At 42.5% G+C, this 19,218-nt stretch overlaps 1 protein-coding gene across 1 annotated transcript in view; it reads left to right on the plus strand.

Annotated features, from left to right (window-relative positions):
* Nucleotides 1-628: 628 nt before the first annotated feature.
* Nucleotides 629-19,218, plus strand: part of zbtb47b (zinc finger and BTB domain containing 47b) — a 33,700-nt gene continuing 15,110 nt past the window's right edge. Inside the window, exon 1 of the mRNA XM_085418788.1 lies at nt 629-851. Coding sequence (XP_085274914.1) covers nt 849-851 — 3 coding nt within the window. The 5' untranslated portion in view covers nt 629-848. The remainder of the gene's footprint in view (nt 852-19,218) is intronic.

Consider the following 19,218-nt stretch of genomic DNA (forward strand, 5'->3'; position numbering starts at 1 on the left):
CGTGCCTGGATGGAATTGAAACTAGCATGAAAATGAGAGACTGTTTATTTCCTTTGAAGGGAGCAGACCACTGGGTTCTTCTTGTATATAAAAGATGGGCGATGTGGTTCCGTTAAGTGTTTCAAAGCCATTCTTGGCCCCCAGTAGCAGGTAATGGGGCCCTTATGTAAAGAGGGAATTGCAGTGCGGATTTTTACTTGAAATTTTGCACATTTTGTGGATTATCTCTTAGTTACCATTTTGCACAATGTGCATAACATAACCATATTTCTGCGCTCTTAGCACGCACTCAAAAAAAAGAAAGTTACGATAGCGCACATGTGTGGCGCCAAATGAAGTTAGGATGACTTCTGTAATATGGGAAACCGGTGAACTCGCTGACCTCCGCATCTGTCTGCCCGCCCTGACGTCACACCGTTACAGGAGCGCACAGTGAGAGAAAGCGCACCCGGGGCTTTGCGCCATCTACGCCTGCGTCTGTATTCCTCCTCCTAGCTTTAAAACGCTCACGTGCAGTACAAAAGGAGGAGAGAGAGAGAGAGAAGCGCCTGTCTCGCAACTCCAGCGTTAAACAGTACCGTGTCCCTTTAAAAACGTCTGACAAAAAAGCCCATATGATCCCTGAGCTCCAATCACCAATTCCTTCTGCAAAAGCAGCCTCTGCATTTTTGTCTGTCTGAATGCTACAGCAGCACGGGGGGGAAAAAAGATTCAGGATAAGGCAAAAAAAAAAACAAAAAAAAACTGGAGAAATGTGACAATCCAACGGTCATTTTCATGGCGAGGGGGAAACTGGTGCGAAAGGAGTTATTCTGGGACTCCTTTGAGCCTCGAAACGCTGGATCAAAATGGTAGGCTACAGAGCAGAGCTGCATTTTTGTTTATTTTTTTCCCTCTCCCTCTCTCTCTGTCCCTTCTTGATCTCTTGCAAATTTGAGCTACTTAGCAGGCCGATCAAACTTGCCACACTTGCGCGTCGTCGCGATCCCCTACAGCTGGCTGTCACACGCGTGTTTCGTGCTTTGTATCGTTTGCGGTGAAGTTTGTAACTTGCCGACATGGCACAAGTTGAGGGGGCTGGTGGTGGCGGTGTGGGGGGTGGATCGAAGCAGACCCCCTCTGAAAGAATGCGATGGCTACAATAGCCACATTGATGCGGAGAAGGAGTTAAATTCCTTCATATCGGACGCTTCTGCAAAGCACTCAGGTCGTGACTGGTGCGAGTGAAAGTGCCACCTTTCCCTTCCTTCTCCAAGCGAGCCAGACAGCCGGTGCAGGACAAGTTAGCGAGGCTTTCATGAGAGATGCCGCTCTTCTCGTCTCCATAACTTTATTTTGATTGCGGCTGACACTCAAGTAGAGGTGAAAAGAGGTGGAGATGGAAAACATCACCAGTGAGATCTGATAGAAGAAGCTGCCTGGTTATAAATAAATAAATAACGCAAACAAAGTCCAGCTGAAGCAGAAAATGTGCAATATTTTATTGGCTTGTGACGAGTTTTCTAGGCTGCTGCATGAGGTCAGTCGCTTTAGGGAGACGACTAATTCGTATTTGTACTGACTAATGCTCTCCTCGTCCTCTTGTCAGCGTGGATAAGTTGTGTTTTCCTCCACGCGTTAGCAGATCGGAGGGTGATTGTGACGGAGAGGCTGAGTTGTGGGAATAGAGGCCGACAGTACAGAGGCAGACAGTCCGCTCTGTCTCCAGGGTCATTTTAGGATGCCTCATTAGGAAAGCATGTGGAGCTTGATGCAGCGGTGGAGTAATCCCAGTACGCGTTCACATCTGGAGGCTTGGGTTAATATCTGGGTCAGGTCAGCGGGGTTAGCCCTGGTGCTCGCTGGGTGGCTTCTGGTGGGAGCAAAGAGGGTGAGGGAGGTCTGATTGATGTTGTATTTATGTTCTACTTATTTATTTTATTTTTTTCTCGTTTTTTTTCTTTGCAAGTGCAGAAGAATAAACTGAGGTCAAGTGCACAGTGTGCATGGCGAATGCAATGCACCAGAGATCAGACAGAGTGAATCTTTTAATTGTTTTGGTGATTATTTCATAAATTAGATTGTTGATATATCCAAGGTGGGTTAATCTGGGCTTATGTTGATTTTAATCAATACCGAATGGCTGGATTACACAAAGGGTTTAGCAGCAAAGACAACAGGTGCCCACGGTATCATGGGGCCCATGCACCAGATCCTCACTATGCAAGTGTCTCTTAACATTATTATAAAGTCGTTCAGATGACCAGAAATAGAAAAATAACTCAGTGGAAGGGGCAAAAAGTGAAAACGACAATAACAAAAGCTACACCTATGGGACAAAATGTGTAAGGTGACACACGACAGATGGAAACAATCAACAGGGACTTTCAAAATTAGTACAGAGACACAGTAATAAATAAAAAGATTGAAAGTGACCACAAAGATTAGTTGAAAGGGGAAAAAAAGAGACAGAAATCAACCACAGAGGGACATAAAACATCCTAAAAAAAAGATGCAAAATACAAATATGAATGGGCGCAAGAGGTGCAAAGCTACCGCAAAGTGATCTTTAACCTGTTGAGGTGCAGTGGTTAGTGCTGTCACCTCACAGCAAGAGGCTTCTGGGTACTATCCTGCTCGTTTGGCTTGGCTGCGATGCTTCTGAGTGCAGCTTGCGTGCTCTCCTTGTGCCTGCGCTGAGTTTAGTTTGGTTCTGCTTCTTTTTCTCCCACAGTTCAAAGGTGTGCATGTCAGACTAGCTGCTGATTGTTAATTTGCGTGTCCAGCGTGCACTCTTGCTCTCTTCCCATCTCAGCCTAGTTAGACTTCAGCTCCACCCCGACAGGTTTACTGTTGAAAATGAATGGCTGGAGTCTTTTTTTTTCCCCCCATATACTTTGCACTGAAGAGGGCGTTTGCATGGAGATCCTCCTATTCAAATGAAAAGACTTTATTTGGCTTTTTTGTCTTCATTTATTGTGAAAATGTAAATCTGCCTTAGTTTCGCACACACTAAAGACACTTATACTGTACGTTTCTGGCCCCGTGATACAGTTTGGCCTCAGTCAGCATTGTGAGGTCCTAAGCAGCTCCTTCTCTATCCTCCCAGGGTGCTGTGAGTTTTTACGTAACTGCCTATTCAGGGCATTCTTGCCCACCCTTGACTTTGAGGCTTCACTGTCTCTGGGTGCTGAGTGAGAGAGCTGTCTTTAGTCTTTGTGACAAGTGCAGTCATTCCCCGAGACCCAGCAACAAACTCCCGCGGACTTCTCCGCTCTCTTGGAAACTCGGAGCATGCTGTAGGTGCTGCTAATTTATGCCCCTGAGATTAAGAACAGTGGACAAGGCTGTGCAGACAGCAAGGTCAAACTCACTGGGCTTATGTAAGGTTTCCTTTGTTCTCGTTGGTTCAAGTGGCACCAGCTTGCTTGAAGTACACTCAGGTTGTTGTTTTATTTTTTTACGTTTTCAAATAAAGACGTGGATTTATTCATTCTCAGCAGTGCCACCCAGTATTGTTGTCTTTGTATCCAAGGGGGGAAAGTTACTCTAATTTAACACTATGGCATTAAAAAAAAAGAAAAAGACATTGAACTCCATTATCAAAGAAGCCAGACAGCTTTTTATTTTCCTAATGCTCGATATGAGGATTTCTATTAGCCTTTCATTGTCAGGCATTTAAAGATATTAAGAGAGTTTAAAACGGAGCGGGCTTCTAAAGTGTTCTTATAGCTTTTAGCAAAATTCAGGTCAGCGAGAGAGACTTAGGAGAAGCTTTAGTGCAGATGAGTTTTTGTGCTGTTTTCAGACACTTGCCAAGCAGAGAAGAAGGGATCCTTGATCTAGCAGTCATAAAAATGTGTCATAGACATAGATTAATGTTTGGATTTTGAATGGGAATGACATCATTATCCGTTTTAGCTGCTTATCTGTATTAAGAGTAGTATAAATAATGAAAATAATGCACAGAACTGATTTGAAACGAAAAAGGTCAAGTTAAATTAAAAACCTTGTGCCGCCTTAATATAATATTTATTTATTCAGGATTAAGCCTTAAAGGAACAATTTGATGCATAAATGCATCTAGAAAAAGATAGAACTTGATTAAAGTATGAGCCATGAGATGGTGAGCTGAAGCTGGGCCAAAAGTATGAACTTTTACCGGCATCATCAGGGAATCGCACCATTGTTCTCACCGGTGGCCTCACAAATCCATGTTTGAGACCCTGAACTAACTTCATGCTAGATGTAGCTTTATATAAAAACAAGCGTATGTTTTCTTATCTCACAAAGCAAATGTGTACATTTGCAAAATGCGTTAACTGTACTGCTGCTGGTGTTCCTTTAAGATTGCATTCATTATTTCCCTGCTGTCCACTTATTGGTTGCAGCTATAGAAAGCTGATGCTCCTACTCTACCTTTTTCCCCCCCTCCTTCTCTGTCCTCTCTCCTCTCTGACCTTCTCATCAAACACATCAACGCCCAATGCGAACACACACGCACACGCACGCACGCGCATTTTGCCACAGCAGAGAGATTCCTGTGATAAGGAGCTCTTTAGAGGCTTGTGTTTGCCTCCTCTCTTTTTGTGTCATGCTATGAAAGGGATAATGAAGATATCAGAGTCTCAGCCTGTGTAATAACCCTCGGGTATGTCTGCACCTGCTCTCTGCTGCACATCAGAGTTATCTGTTGTCTCTAATAGATCACTTCAAAGGTGCATCTTTCAGCCAGTGTATCATTCACATGGACAAATTTAAATTTAGTCTCTTCGGACCTGATTTTCTTTTTTTCTTTTTTAGAAATTAAAATATCTCTGCAGTTTTTTGGGGTTATTTGGTGCCACAGGTATTTGGCGTCACATCCCTGCGTGTATACACGCATGTGCACCCGTGTCGTGCACATGTTATGACTCCAGTGGGGCGGTGGTGTGCGAACCATTGTAACGTGTGTGCGAGGAGGAGATGCCAGCACCACAGGCCCCTCTCTTGGCCGGGGTTCCTGACTCAGCGCTTCCTCTCCCAGCTCATTGGCCCAGACACAAACTTCCTGGCAGAGCTTCAGTGCGGACACTCTAACCTCATCACCCCACCTCCCCCCCCCTTTCACCCAGCTCCTTTGATTATCCCAACCGCTCGTCATCTCAGTTCCAAGCCACCGGCGGTTGATGTCTTCTTTCAGCGTCGCTTCTGATTGGGCAATGCAAGCACTGTCTCCAGCCTCCCCCAAACCGATAAAACCCGTCATCGACCAGTTCTCAAAGGACTGGACGCTAAAAGGACTTTGCAAATCGTGCGGCCGAGGCAATCCCGCTCACGCTGTCAAATTTTAATGTACTGTACGTCGCCAAGATGCTGCTCATGCCGTGTTCTCATCCTTATTTTTGTTTGTGCTCCCCAATTTCATGCTCGGGTAAACGCATATCAGTTGTAGATTGGCTTGTCACCTGTGGTTGCATTAACATATAGATGGAAATGTATTTAAATCCAATCAAGGAAGCTGGTGGAGATCCACCAGGGCAAAGCTGGGGCAAGTCCAAACTGCTAGATTAGGATGAGGGAGGGAGGGTTGGGGGGGCAACAGTGTGAAGGGGAGATTGGATGTCTAGGATTAGAGCAGCGTTAATGCTGATAATATTGTCTTTATTAATTGCAGCCAGCAGTGAATGCTGTGGTTAAGAAAGTTAAATGTTTTAATAGGCTAAAGGGAATAAAATAATTAGCTAAAGTGGTGGAAAGAGAAACTGAATAACCAGCAGCAAACTGTAAAGTAATTTGGAATTTACCTCATCCTATATCTGGAATCGTCTCGCTGTACATTTTACCTGAAACCTCATTTAGCTTTCAGGTTGTTGATGAAAGTTGTATAGAGTTCATTTGACTTTTTCCTCTTTGGATTTGAGGCTTCGTGCCTGCAACTAACAGTGATTCTAATTACTGAGCTTTGCACTTGGACTTTTCCAACAGAAGATCTGCTGTTCCCACATCAGTTTGACAGAATACATTATCCTAAAGCCAGAAATGTAAAAATACAATCATTTGTGTCTTTAATGACAAGTAAGTGAACCACTGGATAATCCATCCATCCACTTTCTGTTGCTTATGCAGGGCCATGTCACGGGGGCAACAGCCTAAGCAGAGAAGCCCAGTCCTCTCCCTCCTCCAGCTCATCCGGGGAATACCAAAGCATTCCTTGGCCTGCCGAAAAATTTAATCCCTCCGGCCTACCCCTGGGCGCCTTTCTCATACTAAAACATGCCCAGCACACCTCACCAAGAAGGCATCCTCGTCAGACCCACGGTTATTAAAGTGAACTAAAACTAAACGAAAAACTACAACTAGATGTGAAAAACCTAAAATAAACTAAAATTAAAACCAGGTTTTTGAATAAAAACTGAAATGATTTTGTGAACTTGTAAAACTATCTAAACTAATTATTTAAAATATAGAGAAAAATAGATTTAGTTTTGTTACAGCTTGCCTGTTGAGGCATTGATGAACATGTTTATTGAGACTGGAAGTCTCCAAGACTGTGATTCATCTGCTTTCAACAAGTTTTTCTTGTAATACCTGTGGCTGAGACACATGCAAAAACAATTAAAAGACTAAAACTAACGCTGAGACTAATAAAGACTAAACTAAAAACTAAACTGAATTACAACATGCACAGATGCAAGCAAATATTTAATAAAAGGTAAGCCGAGGAGCTGGCTGAGGAAGGCTGTTCCACAGGTTGGTCGCAACAACCTCAGGAGAACGATCATGTGGTTTTAAAATCAGAGCGAGGGGAAGTCAGGAGACCCTGGTTAGATCGGAGAGACTGTCTGTAATGATAAGGTCTTAAAGGCCTGTCTATGTAGAGCTTTATCTTTAGTAACAGGATTTTAAAGTGGATTTTGAATTTCACTGGAAGTCAGTGAAGGGATGCAGGAGTAGGTATAAGTTCCAGATGACTGAATGACAGAAAAGGTTTGTTTTTTTTGCAATATTTCTTAAGTGAAGGAAACAAAAGTGGGCGAGCCAACGGCGTAGGCCCTGCCGGTCCAATCCCCGGCTATTTAGTTTGACTCCTCCACCCATGGATGAATATTCTAATAACCTCAAATCACTGCAGGATCTGCTGATGAGACCTACCACACAGTTCAGGTGAATGTTGAGCCATTCATCTCCCTCAGCTCAGACGTGTTATTTGGATGTCTGGTGTGAATAACTCTCCTGGGGTCATTCCACAGCATCTCTATTAGGTTAAAGTCTTGGCTCTGACTGGGCCTCTCCAAAAGGTAGATTTTTAATTTGGTATATTAACTCGTGCGCCTCATCCATCTTCTGTTGAGCTTCAGTGGGCAGGCAGCCACCCTGATATTATTATGCAAGATACCTTGATAGACTTGGCAGCCCTGAAAACCTCTATGCTCCCTCCATCGTAGTTCACTCTGGGACTGTGTTCATGTTTGTAATTAAGCTGTATCCGGCGCTGGATGTTCTTCACGAACAGCTCGTTTCATTAGCCCTCAAAACATTTTCTCAGCAGAGTTTAGGAAAGAGCTGCAGCTTTCTCTGTGGTGTCCTGCCACGGACAGCGTGCCTGTTCGGTGATTTTCTCATGACATATTTACAAACAGTGTTAACTACCTCCAGTGGTTCATTTAAGTTGTTAGCTGCTTCTCTGGTCTTCTAATTCACCTCAATGAGCAATCTGCAGTATGTGTCAGTCATCTCAGCGGAGTGCCTGCTCTTAGGGAAGCTCACCCTAGAACTAAACTGAAAGGATTTCTAGACACTTTGGCTGTGGTTCTGTCAATAGTTAAACTGTTCATGTGTGACCTTTACCAGCTGTATGCAAATGAGGAGTTTTTGATTGGAGCTCTTCTCGTTCAACGTTCACAGATGCTTCTTATGAGAGCTTTACCTCACACCTCCGCTATCGTCTTGATTGTACTCCAGGTTGCTCACTCCTGACTCCAATTAGCTTGAGTTGATGTCGTTAACCTCAATGATCGCATGTTTTTCAAACCCGCGCTGTGTGTCTTTTTCGGTGTGGGCGAGAAAGTTGAAACATACTAGGGTTTGCTTTTGTTTTTTTTAAGTACTGTAACTTTATAAAAATCTGAACATGTTTTGAAAAAAGCCCCAAATTATATGTCACTGGTGTTGTTTACAACTGATGTACTCACCTTTTCTTGCCATTGCCTAGTGCGGTAACTAATGGCATCATCCAGAAGTCATAATATGCTGACTGAGGAAAGTGTTCCAGAAATTACATGCGTACTGAACAATTTTGCACCATGCAATTACCTTGAAACACCAACCATCAGTGCCAGTACAGCCTTGCATATCAAAGCAAGAAGCAACACTTCCAAAAAAATAAGCATGTCTTAATTTATGATCCTTATAAACCATAGAAAAAAATAAGCTTATACATAGGTTCAATAAGGAGATCTGTAATCACTCATCTTCCTGCTTTCCTGGGTTTTAAGCTTCTGTTCTTTACATCAATACCTCAATGCTGACATCATTACTCTTGTTATTACTCTGGAAATTTGGTTCTGCCATGATGGGTCATCAGAGTCTAATTACCAAATACACTGTTTAATTTCTCCATACCAACAAATCATATATAATCAGATATTCACTGGCAAGCAAGTCTTCTGTCCAGACCCTACACCCCTGCTGGACTATATATATAAAACTCTTGTGTTATTGCCCGTCTAGTCTGGACAGATGTGGGCAGATACTTTTGCACTTATTCTGTTTTAGCTGCACAGTGAGTCAGTAGCTCTCCATTGATAAATTCCGACATTATGGCCCTCATCTTCTATGTTGAAGCCTCTGGGCTTAACATTTCTTCTGGTGGACACCCTGCACTGTGAGTAATCTTACACATTTGGATGTCTTTGTAAGCTGTTGCTACATTTGGAGCTTTGGTCCTACCAGAAGAAACTTTGCAAGTTAAACATCATGCTCACCCTTCATTCCTTAAATCTCCAAGAGTTGTCTTCAGCAGTGGAGCGCTACTCCAATGCTTTCTCTTGCTTTCTTTTCTACGAGTTAATGCTGATGTTTTTATCTTCCTGTCATGTTGGACTTGGGGCCAGCTCGATGCTACGTTGACTTTGCGCACCGTCTTGTGTTGCACAAAAGTATGGCTGGGCCCCATTTTAACTTCCACTGATATCTCAGTGCCCAGCTTGGTATCTTAGTGTTTTGGAGACAAAGTCATAGTGGTTTGTTCTTCTTCTTTTGAAAGCTTTACTTAAGTTAGAAAAGTTGTAGCTATTTTTAGTTTCCAGTAAGTTCTCTTAAGGCCCTTCCATAACCAGGTTTCATAAGCAGCCTGTGGTTCATAGTTGTAGTGTTACCATTAACTGTCAGAGTTTTCATTGGAGGACAATTATATTTGTATTTTTTAAGGATTGCCCTGCAGTTTGGTGGAATGGTTGGAATCGTTTTTGGCTTTGAGTTTGTAAAATCGCAATTTAACACCATCATCTTCTATTGTTCTTTAAATGTGGTTGGAAAATAGCTTATAGGTGGATTACTAACACTACCAGTCTTTCCTTAGATTTGACATTTTCTGTAGTTTCCATGCGCAGGTATCATAAAAAGCTTTAAAAAAAAGTTTGCATTGCATCTTAATTAGTATGTTGTCTAAAGATTATTTTTTGTTTTTGTTTTATATATTGTGTACCGAGAGTAGTTTTTAATATTCTGATATTTCTGACCACACAGCTGTTTGATTGTTTATGATGGCTGATTTAGACTTTTTCCCAATCTGCCTACACTCACAACTAGTTTTCTGCATTATGTACATAATCCCTTAGTCTACTATCACAAGGTGTAACTGTCAGCCTTAATACCATTATTATCCGATAAACAGCGCCTGCCTGGAGAGTATTAAACTCCACTTTAATGTGGCTGTGCATGTGACCGTGCCGTATGTGTGACCTTAGCAATGAGCTACCCGCTGCTGTGGCTTCCCCTTTAGTCATTGAACACTGATTTTTATTTGCATTTTTTATCATAGTACTGTAACGATCACCACAGGGCTTGTTAAACGCAAGACCTTGTTACTTGTGCTATTATCAGTCTGGCTCATTTGTGCAAGAGCAACACGTCTGATGAAGGGATAGCGGGAGTCCGGTTATAGTCGAGCCTCACCTTTATTTCTGCAGTGTCGTCACCTATGCCAAATTGCTTTACTTCCTGTTTACTGAGGTAGGAGCAAATGCATGTTTACAATGAAGGAATGCATGCAGAGTTGCGGGCTCATGGTTGGATGTGCTCATGCATCCGCTACTGTATATTCTTCTGTCTCAAGGTCAGCGGCAGGTCGCTGTGCTGATTGGATTTAGAGAGCAGAGGAGGGAGTGCAGACTGCAGACAGACGTGATATCTTCTACTCGACACAAGGATGAATTGCAAGACAGCAGGCCCACGGCACAGACATGTAAAAGGCCCAAACCACTCTCAAAGAGCCGTACACCAGAGAATAACATTCATTTTTGTGCGTCTTGGTGATTCATTGGTGGTTTGCAGCTATTTTGTTGGGTGATCATTTTAATCATTTGGCTTCCCATATGGTTATTTTGCATCAGTAGTTGTTCTGTGCCCCTTTGTTGTTGTTTGAAGTGTATTTATTAACAAAAAGACACAGCTTTAAAGTTTTTGGCTTCAGATAAGGTCCACAACTTCAGGTCTTAGGGGGCCTAACGGTGGACTGCGCCTTGGGGTCTGAAAAAAAAAGCTAATACTAAAATGCCGTAAACCTGAATTCTTTCTCGTGGTCAGTAGGGGGCATTCTCTGTTGAAGCTTGTTTTCTGCCACTGAGACAAAATAAGGAAAGCGCAATCAATAACTCGAAGTTTCAAGTTGGGTATCTCAAACTTTTGAGTTAATAAGCTCTGCCAATCAGAGCTTCCTGATTGGCAGAGCTTATTATCCTTGCTAACAAGTAAAGCTTCCAGGAAAGCTTCCAGCCAACTAGGATTTCCTTGTTGGCTGGAAGCAGAAGGCGCAGATGCAGGTACACTCAAAATCAGGTAGTGGCAGCACCAGTGAGCTACCAGTGTAGTGCAAACATGAACAAATTGGCGCCAGATTCTCCAGCTTTGAATGCCTTCTAGCAAAGGATAACTTCACAAAAGATGTGAAATCATTGTGGTCATGTCGAACTATTGGACTGCTAAAGTCTTCTGCCTTCTGCTTCAGAGTAACAGCAAAATGTGTAACTTCACAGAGTTTCCTGATTGATAGAGTTAAAGGCGCTAACTTGATTGTAAAAATCTGATTACAAACATAAGCGTTGTATTGAAATCTCTGGGAAAATTACTCTCACCTAAGTTGGTACACATCCACATTAAAAAGTCTCCCAGTAAATTGGCTCACTTGCTTGTTTTAAGTCTTATTGATTACAATGCGATATTTTTTTTGTTAAATCGTGGTTCTTGGTGGCAGTCATAAGACAATAAAGCAGGGTTTGCTATAGGGTGGGGCAACTTATAAATAAAAAGCAACTGTACGAGCGAGCGGTTTCTCTCGGTTTTATCGACCCCACGCTTGTGCAGAAACAGGAACTCATAAATGAATGGGTGATACAGTGGCTACTTCCATCTTTTTTATACAGTTTGTGTTGGTAGACCTATTCAATAATCTATCCACAAGCTGACAGTTTTGCGGCAACTTTCTGTCCGTACTTTCCACGTATCACGAGCAGATTTCACCAGAGGATTAAGCCCTGCCAGGATATTCGCCCAGAGAGTCAGAATTCACCTCTCCTGATCAGCATCTCTGGGACTAAACCTGTTGTTTGGCGTCAGCAGCAGGGACCGGTCTGGTGAGCACACAGAGGACACAGTGTCAGTCATTACCCTGATGACTTTTTAATGGCTGTCTGATTGGACTCTGCCAGAAATGACATGCCCTTGTCCCGTTCTGTTTGGTTTTGTTTACTCGTGAGCTGATTATTTTCCCGCCACGTACAAGCGTCTGACGTTACTGGGAGACTGAACTTGCTGCTAAAAAGTGGGTGGTCCGTCTGTGGGGACTTTATAATCAGGCCTGTCATGCTATGCTCCCAACTGACGATGACTCAGGGATAAGAGTGTAGGGGGTGGGCACTGCTCTCCTGCCATCTCCGTGCCAGTGAGTGAGATCTGCCCTGACACTGTGCCCACTCTCCTTCCTCTGGGTGTCAGTCACGTCGAGTCGTGCGCCGGACCCCTCAGCAGGAAGCCTGGCTGTGAAGAGGGCTGCTGAGTGTGCTTTTTAGTGCAGGTTGATGTGCTCTGCGGGTGGAAGTGGCATGTCAGACCCCACAGCCGTCTATCGTCCTAGTGGGCGACAAAGGAGCCGGGAATGAGCTCATGGGATTGCTGTCGTCATGCACGCGGATGGCTGGCAGATCTCCTGCATCCCTGATGCTCATGTACAAATGGAGAGACTTCACCGTGCATATGGAGAGTTTAGCATGCACTTATTTGTAGATCCCTTCAATGAGCTTTTTGTGAGATTTGTAGTGAAATCCTGCTGAGATTAGCAGAAACACTCTAAATCATTGTCATTGGCAGCAGCTTTGTGATCTGATGAATTATATCTCTGTTATTTGAATTAGGGCCACGTTAAAATGTCAAAAACATCAAAAACACAATCACATTTCACATTGTTTTTTTGATTTGTTTGTTTTTTGTTCTTTTAGGTCAAGATAAAATCCAAAACTGATATATTCAGGTGGCCAGGATCACATTTTGCGTATGGACGCTTGTGTTTTTGTAGCAGTAATTTCTGTTGTTCAACAGTTGTTTGTGGCCCGGCTCACACTTGATCTGTTTGTCTCAGTCACTGTTATTTGAAGTACATGAATCATGCAATACAGTGTCAAAGAGATGCCAGATAGCTTTGTCGAGGCGTTACTGCAGAGTGAGACAAAGTGAGAGTGCAGTTAACTTTGATTTTGGATTTTATTTCTACAAAGAAGGTCTGTGCCGCAACCTGGAGCTCTCTATTTTGTGTGTGAGTCGGACTGGAAAAACGTCCTCTGGCACTTTCTCCAAGTCTGCAGATTAAAGTTATTTAGCATTTTAATATGAATATGATTTTAATGTTGTACTGGGACAAAAACCGCAAGTAATCATGTATTGTGTCAATTATGGTTCTTAAAAAGAGACAAATTGCACAAAAAATTGCGATCCAGCATCCAGCTGCACATGAGATGATGTAGTATCATCACATTTAAAATGCTGGAACATCAAGTTTTTCCCTTTTTTATGCTGTGAAAATTCTCAAACAGTCAGTTATTATTTCTTTGCTGTTGATCAATTTTCTGTTGATCTCTTTTCTTCCGATTCGTGTCTGAAACACTGACAAAAAGTAATGACCATCTACAAATAGATTGTCTAAGGCAACAGTAATATTCCCATTGAAAATAAATGCTCAATAATATCCTTTGCTAATACAGTCACCAGCCACTTCAGCTCCTTGTAAACACAAATATCTAATCTGCCAGGGACATGGCAGCATCCTTGTGTCTTTAGGCGTGCAGACATGGTCAGGACGACCTGCTGACGTTCAAACTGAGCATGAGAATCAGGAGGAAAGGTGATTAAAGTGACTCTGAATGTGACACAGCTGTTGTTGGTCTGAGTATTTCAGAAACTGCTAATTGGCTGGGATTTTCCCACACGGCCATCTCTATTGTTTGCAGAGAATTGCCTAAAAAAGACAAAATATCCAGTGAGGCACAGCTAACTGCTAATATCTAATCAGCCAATCACATGGCAGCAGCCCAGCATATTTAGGCATGCAGACATGGACAACATGAGCTTTAAACTAAGAAGTTTGGACAGAAAAATTCCAAAAATTAGGAAACATTCTGGGAGCGGCGGCTCTCTTGGAGAAAACGCCTTGTTGAGACAGAGGTCAGAGGAGACTCCTTCGAGCTGATAGGGAGGCAACAGTAACTCAAATAACCGCTTGTTACAAACAAGGTACACAGAAGAGCATCTCTGAACACACAACCTTGAAGCTGCAGCACACTGGAGCACTCCTGTCAGCTGAGAATGGGAAACTAGAATTTGCAAGGGTTTCACTAAAATTGGTGATTGATCGGCCCAAACCAGTACCAGTAAGGTGTACCTAATAAAGAGTCCAGAGACTACATGTATTGAATTGTATGTAATTTTGCAAAGCTAGCTTTACATGCTTATTACTAATGTGAGCCACAGCGCTCAGACATGGTTGTGATTTAACTGGTGAAACAGGTATTCAGTAAGATAGTACAATAACAGATACACAGTAGTGGTCATTTTTGCTCTAGCCAGACTAGTCCCTTTTGAAACGATGAAGAAGCTGATGTAAGAGGACACTGAGTTCAGTCGAAGCAGTCTGTGGGCAGACTGAGAGAAAGCTTTAACCCCCTGCAGTGTTTTCCCCCTGGGACTCCCTCCTGCCTGAATACAACCTGCCCTCCCTCGCACTATTGATGCATCCGTGACTCGGTGCTATGCTCTGACATTGGCCCCTGCTAATGGCTCACCGGTCAGCAAGCAAACAAGACAGCCAGGGTAGATGTTGTTTGCCTCTCTCCTCGTAATTCAAGGTGTGTGTGCAAAACACTGACTGAATTATGTAGATTTCTGGAGGAAAGCACACGTCTCTGCTTTGTTTTAACACAACCAAAAATGTTAAAAGGGGTGAACAACACTGAGTTTTACTGTGGATACGGATTAAGACATGCATGCGCTCCCCCTGCTAGTGGCCTCGCGATCGTTTTTAGCAGATAAACATCATCTGCGTTGCCTGAATCGGACTGGGGAACCTTTAAAATGGCAGCTCTGCAGAGGTCACGGAGCAGTCGCAGCCTGTAGTCAGACCGCGCAGTGATCGAGACTTTATAGAGCAGTAAATCCACCCAGACTATCCGTGAAAAGGTGTGGGAGAGAAGGAGCATTCTCACCAGAGAAAGTCAGATTAGAAAGAAGGGTTTCATCCTCACGCTCAGCTCTGTCTGGCTCAGGTCCAGCTGCCGAGGCGCTGCCAAGAGCAGACCATTGGCTCTGACGTGGCTGAGCCGGGTGAGGATTCAACACTTCTGATTTTTTTTAATCACTTTGACTGACATATTAACTGTGGGCTTGACTTGCACCTTAGAGTTTGACTTCTGTATGAAGATAAATAATTAAAGCAACACTAATTTGACAACAATAATTGGTTTTTAAAACAATGCTCTCATGAAAGATGCAGGCACCTTTTGGTCCAACGTGACCCAGTTCCTATTCCATCACCTCTTTATCAAAATAAAATTAATAATAAAGACGTTTAAAACCACCAGTTTCTATTAAAGCATTGCTACTGGCAGTTTGACACATGCACACATACTTGGGTGAATTATGTTTTCTTTAATACAGCATCCCATTATGACCATTAAACAGTAGCTGGCTGTGGATTTGTATAATCTGTTGCCTTTCAGATTTTGACATTTACAGTCATTCTAAATCCTCCATCAGGTCAATTAGTGTAATCTTTAAATGGGAAGTACTGTGAAATAATAGGTGTACAATAACAGTACAGCTGTGGTTGAGTTAAATATCCCAAGTAAGTCTTCAGTGGATGGAGTGTTACCTTATTAACCTATGCCAACAACAAAAAACATGCTTTATTGCTTCTATGGGGCTAAAATGCATCAGCCCTGAGAGCAACCTTGCAAAAGACAGACCTGCTAAGCCATGGGTGGGATAATAATTTTTCCAAGGGGCCACATGAGAAACTAGGAATGTTGTGGAGGTGTGCATCAATGAGCTAAACTCATTATTAATACTATCTTTATAAGCTTATTGATGCGGCCCTCCACAACAGTGCCAGTTTCTCATGTGGCCCCCGGGGAACATGAAAAGTCCACCCCTGTGCAAAGACCTCTACAGTGCAAAAGGATCCTCTCAGATTGTTGTGTTTGGCAGAAGATGAAATAAGCTGCGTGTAAAGGGTGCGCAGAGCTTTGATTGAAGCCGGTTTAAATGACGCCTCGTGTTGGGCGTGTCAGTAAATCCCCCTGGCGGTGTGTTTTTCGCAGGTCAGGCCACATATGAATAATGTATTGGGAGACATCTGACTGAGAGGCTGGTTAAAGGTGGCTCTCTCTCTAATGACAGCAAACAAGCTCTCTCGCTGACATTTCCAAGGAAAGGAGTGAGACGGAGAGAAAAGGGGGGTGAGCGAGGGAGCTAATGGCAGACAGGGATCAGGGGAGTCAGATGAGTCTTTCAATTCAAAGCACTCAGTGAATTTGTTTGGATACAGTGTGTTGAAATGTGACAGATAACTTTGTCTTTGACACACGGTGTGACATCCACGGCAGCCGTGTCGTAACTACAGCTATTGGCAGATAGATTAAATAATTTAAAAGCATCTGTCAAGATGAAAATAATGGATTTGTTCGCTGATTTAAACCTCTCTGTCATCTAGGAACTTTTAATAAAACATGTAGACATCCACCTGCAGAATGATGAAGTTATGCACAACCAGTTACTACAGATGAAAGACTTTATCACTAGTAGCTAGCTAGGTAAATTATACCAACTCCTTGAGTTGGCTAGGATCTCTTTTTGACTTTCTAGTGTTTTGTTTTGGGATTAACGGTTATGAAAGCGGTGAAACAAATCTCCATGGTGCTTTGTTACCTCCCACCTGGGCTGACCTGCTGCCATAATTACTGCTGTTAAGGTTTCCTTTTATTACTAATAGAAGTATGATAGGAAGTTAAGGAGGTGTTGTAAACGTAGAGCGGCTCAGTGCTTAAAGAAAACAGAGATGGTGAATCAACATTTGGTCAGACCGCCTTTATTCTGCAACACAGCCTGAACTCTGTTAGGGAATCTTTGTTGTCATTTCTTTAAGGAGTTCCAGGAATGAACTCAGATTTTTACTGACAGCTTTCTAAGCTCTTCTTCTTCTGTTGGCTGCCTTTTCTCCTGATTCCTGTCAAAATGATCCTACACTGCTTCAATAATGTTGAGATCAGAGCTCTGGGGAGGTCAATCCATGCCTGATCATGTTGCATTGTGTGTTTTTTATTGCACTGGCAGTACAATCAAACCTTAAATGTACATTTGGAGGCTACTTAAAGATGGACCACAGACCTTAAAAGAGTAGCTTGGTCTTCTGCTATACTGACGGCCACATTTTTAGCCAGATGAGTGTAAGTATAAATAAAATCCACACATTAGTCCATAATATCTCATTCAACATTTTAAAGCAAGTTCACATCCTAGGTAACAAACCTAAGCGGTCGTACGCTCACTTTTTGTGAGTCAATGTGGAAAACGGTATGTTCTGCCTTATAATTCAAAATATAGTTATAGAGAATAAACGCAATCTTTAAATTAAAAGATGCTGTTGGTTCTTTTATTTTCAGTCGTGGATGTATTTGAATGTATTGGTGCTCCTCTTCTAGAATTTAATCTTTGACCACATTGTCCTGTTTGAATCCCAGAAGAAGAAGCCGATCGTTATCACCATAGGAACATAACTTCCAGTCTGCAACTTATACTTGATCTGATTAAGGCTGCTGCGTTTTGCCCTTGGGCGATGTCTGTAGCCTTGCATGGAGAGAGATAACCCGATCTCCTCTCCTCTAGCTCAGAGTCCAATTTAGCAGCTCAAAACTATGAATAAATCTAACACTCCATAATTGAATTCTTCAAACAGAGCAGATTTTCAAGGTTAGGCCCCAATGCAAATCCATTTTTCAGGCTGCACAATGAAAAGTCATTTTCAATGATCTTAGGAATAAAATATGTCGTGAAGCAAGGAAAACAAAGTACTTTTACGATAAAGGAGACGCACAAACATTGTAGGAGACATGAAGTGTGATTCATGCCCATTAAAAGTCTGTCTGTTACTTAAATACCATAGTTGTTATTGTCTGACAATGAAATGCATTATGAATAAAATGTATTTCCTTCTTTTCTTTGTTACATGTTTCGCTCTGCACATGCAGCTGAAAATACTCAAAAATGAGAGGTGTAGAAGTGTAATTGGGGCTTGCTGCTGTATCGTCTCTGGCAGTGTGTTAACCAAAACAAGGCTTGTATCAATACTTATCCTATTCTACCTTCAAAAGGTGCCCTGAATTATAATTTCCATTAATTGTTTGGAGGGTTAGTTAGTATTTATTCAGCATGGTTTCCCTAATTATTTCTCCGGACGTGTTTTGTCGTGTGCATAATTCGTCATTCCTCTGGGACAGTGTTGTGAGTGGGTGTGCTGAGAGAGCCGGCTAATAGGGGGGAAATGGCATTGAATACCAATGCACAGAGCAGTCAGTCCTTGCAGAAGAGGCCAGACACTCTGTTTGTGTTTGTTGTGTTCGGCTGTGTGTGCGCGCGCATTTCTGCTGTCTTTGCATGGATGCACATCACATATCCGTGTGTGTTAGAGTGCGTGCGCGGTGTTTGCTGTTCTGTCCCCACTCACATCCCGTCTGGATCGAAACCCTGCCCTTCCTGTGCTAAAATAAACCCACCTTGGGAAGTTGAGGACCTTGCACAGAGCGCTGAGTGTTACACCTTTTGATTTTTCACTGACTTGTGTCTTGCTTCTTAGATGCGGCGGGTGAATTTGTGCCATACGTCACAGTAAAAACATAAAAGTTTATTTCAGCATAATTGTAGCTCTTGTTACATTTCTTCTTATTTTGAGAGAGATCATTTGGCCAAAAACGTCCATTTATTATGGTTTATCTACATTTAAAACATCTACCAGTACCAAATACAAGAGCATTTATCTGCTCAGATCATTTGCCCTCTGTGTTTGTATATGTTTTTACAACTCAATAAGAAAATACACCCAATGAACTGATGAAGTGACCTATAGCTACATTTCAAAAACTGTCTCAACCTTGAGTTTTAAACGATCCCATTAATGATTGACTTTGAGTTCTGCGGGTGAGGAGATGCTCGTATTGATCCTCTAAAAGGAGAAACCGTCTTTCAAAGGAGGTTTTATGAAAACACAAATCCCTATTGAGCCAGCCTAAGTTACAGAGGCCTCACGGGGTTTCTCCACACCACTGAGCAATCCAGCAGCCTTTCTAAAGTTACCTTAGTGAACACAACTCAGCATATTTGCATAAGGAAACCTGGGCACTTAAAGGACTTGTCCTTCTTGGCTTAAATCCACAATTGTATGTTAACTGAGCAGACTCACTCAGATTAAGGTAATGTATTATGATGAAAAGCTCCAGAACA

Source organism: Rhamphochromis longiceps, linkage group LG9 (assembly GCF_057381845.1).
Source record: "Rhamphochromis longiceps isolate RC_006_pf linkage group LG9, R_longiceps_female_GT1.1, whole genome shotgun sequence".
In the NCBI taxonomy this organism is placed as follows: Eukaryota; Metazoa; Chordata; class Actinopteri; order Cichliformes; family Cichlidae; genus Rhamphochromis; species Rhamphochromis longiceps.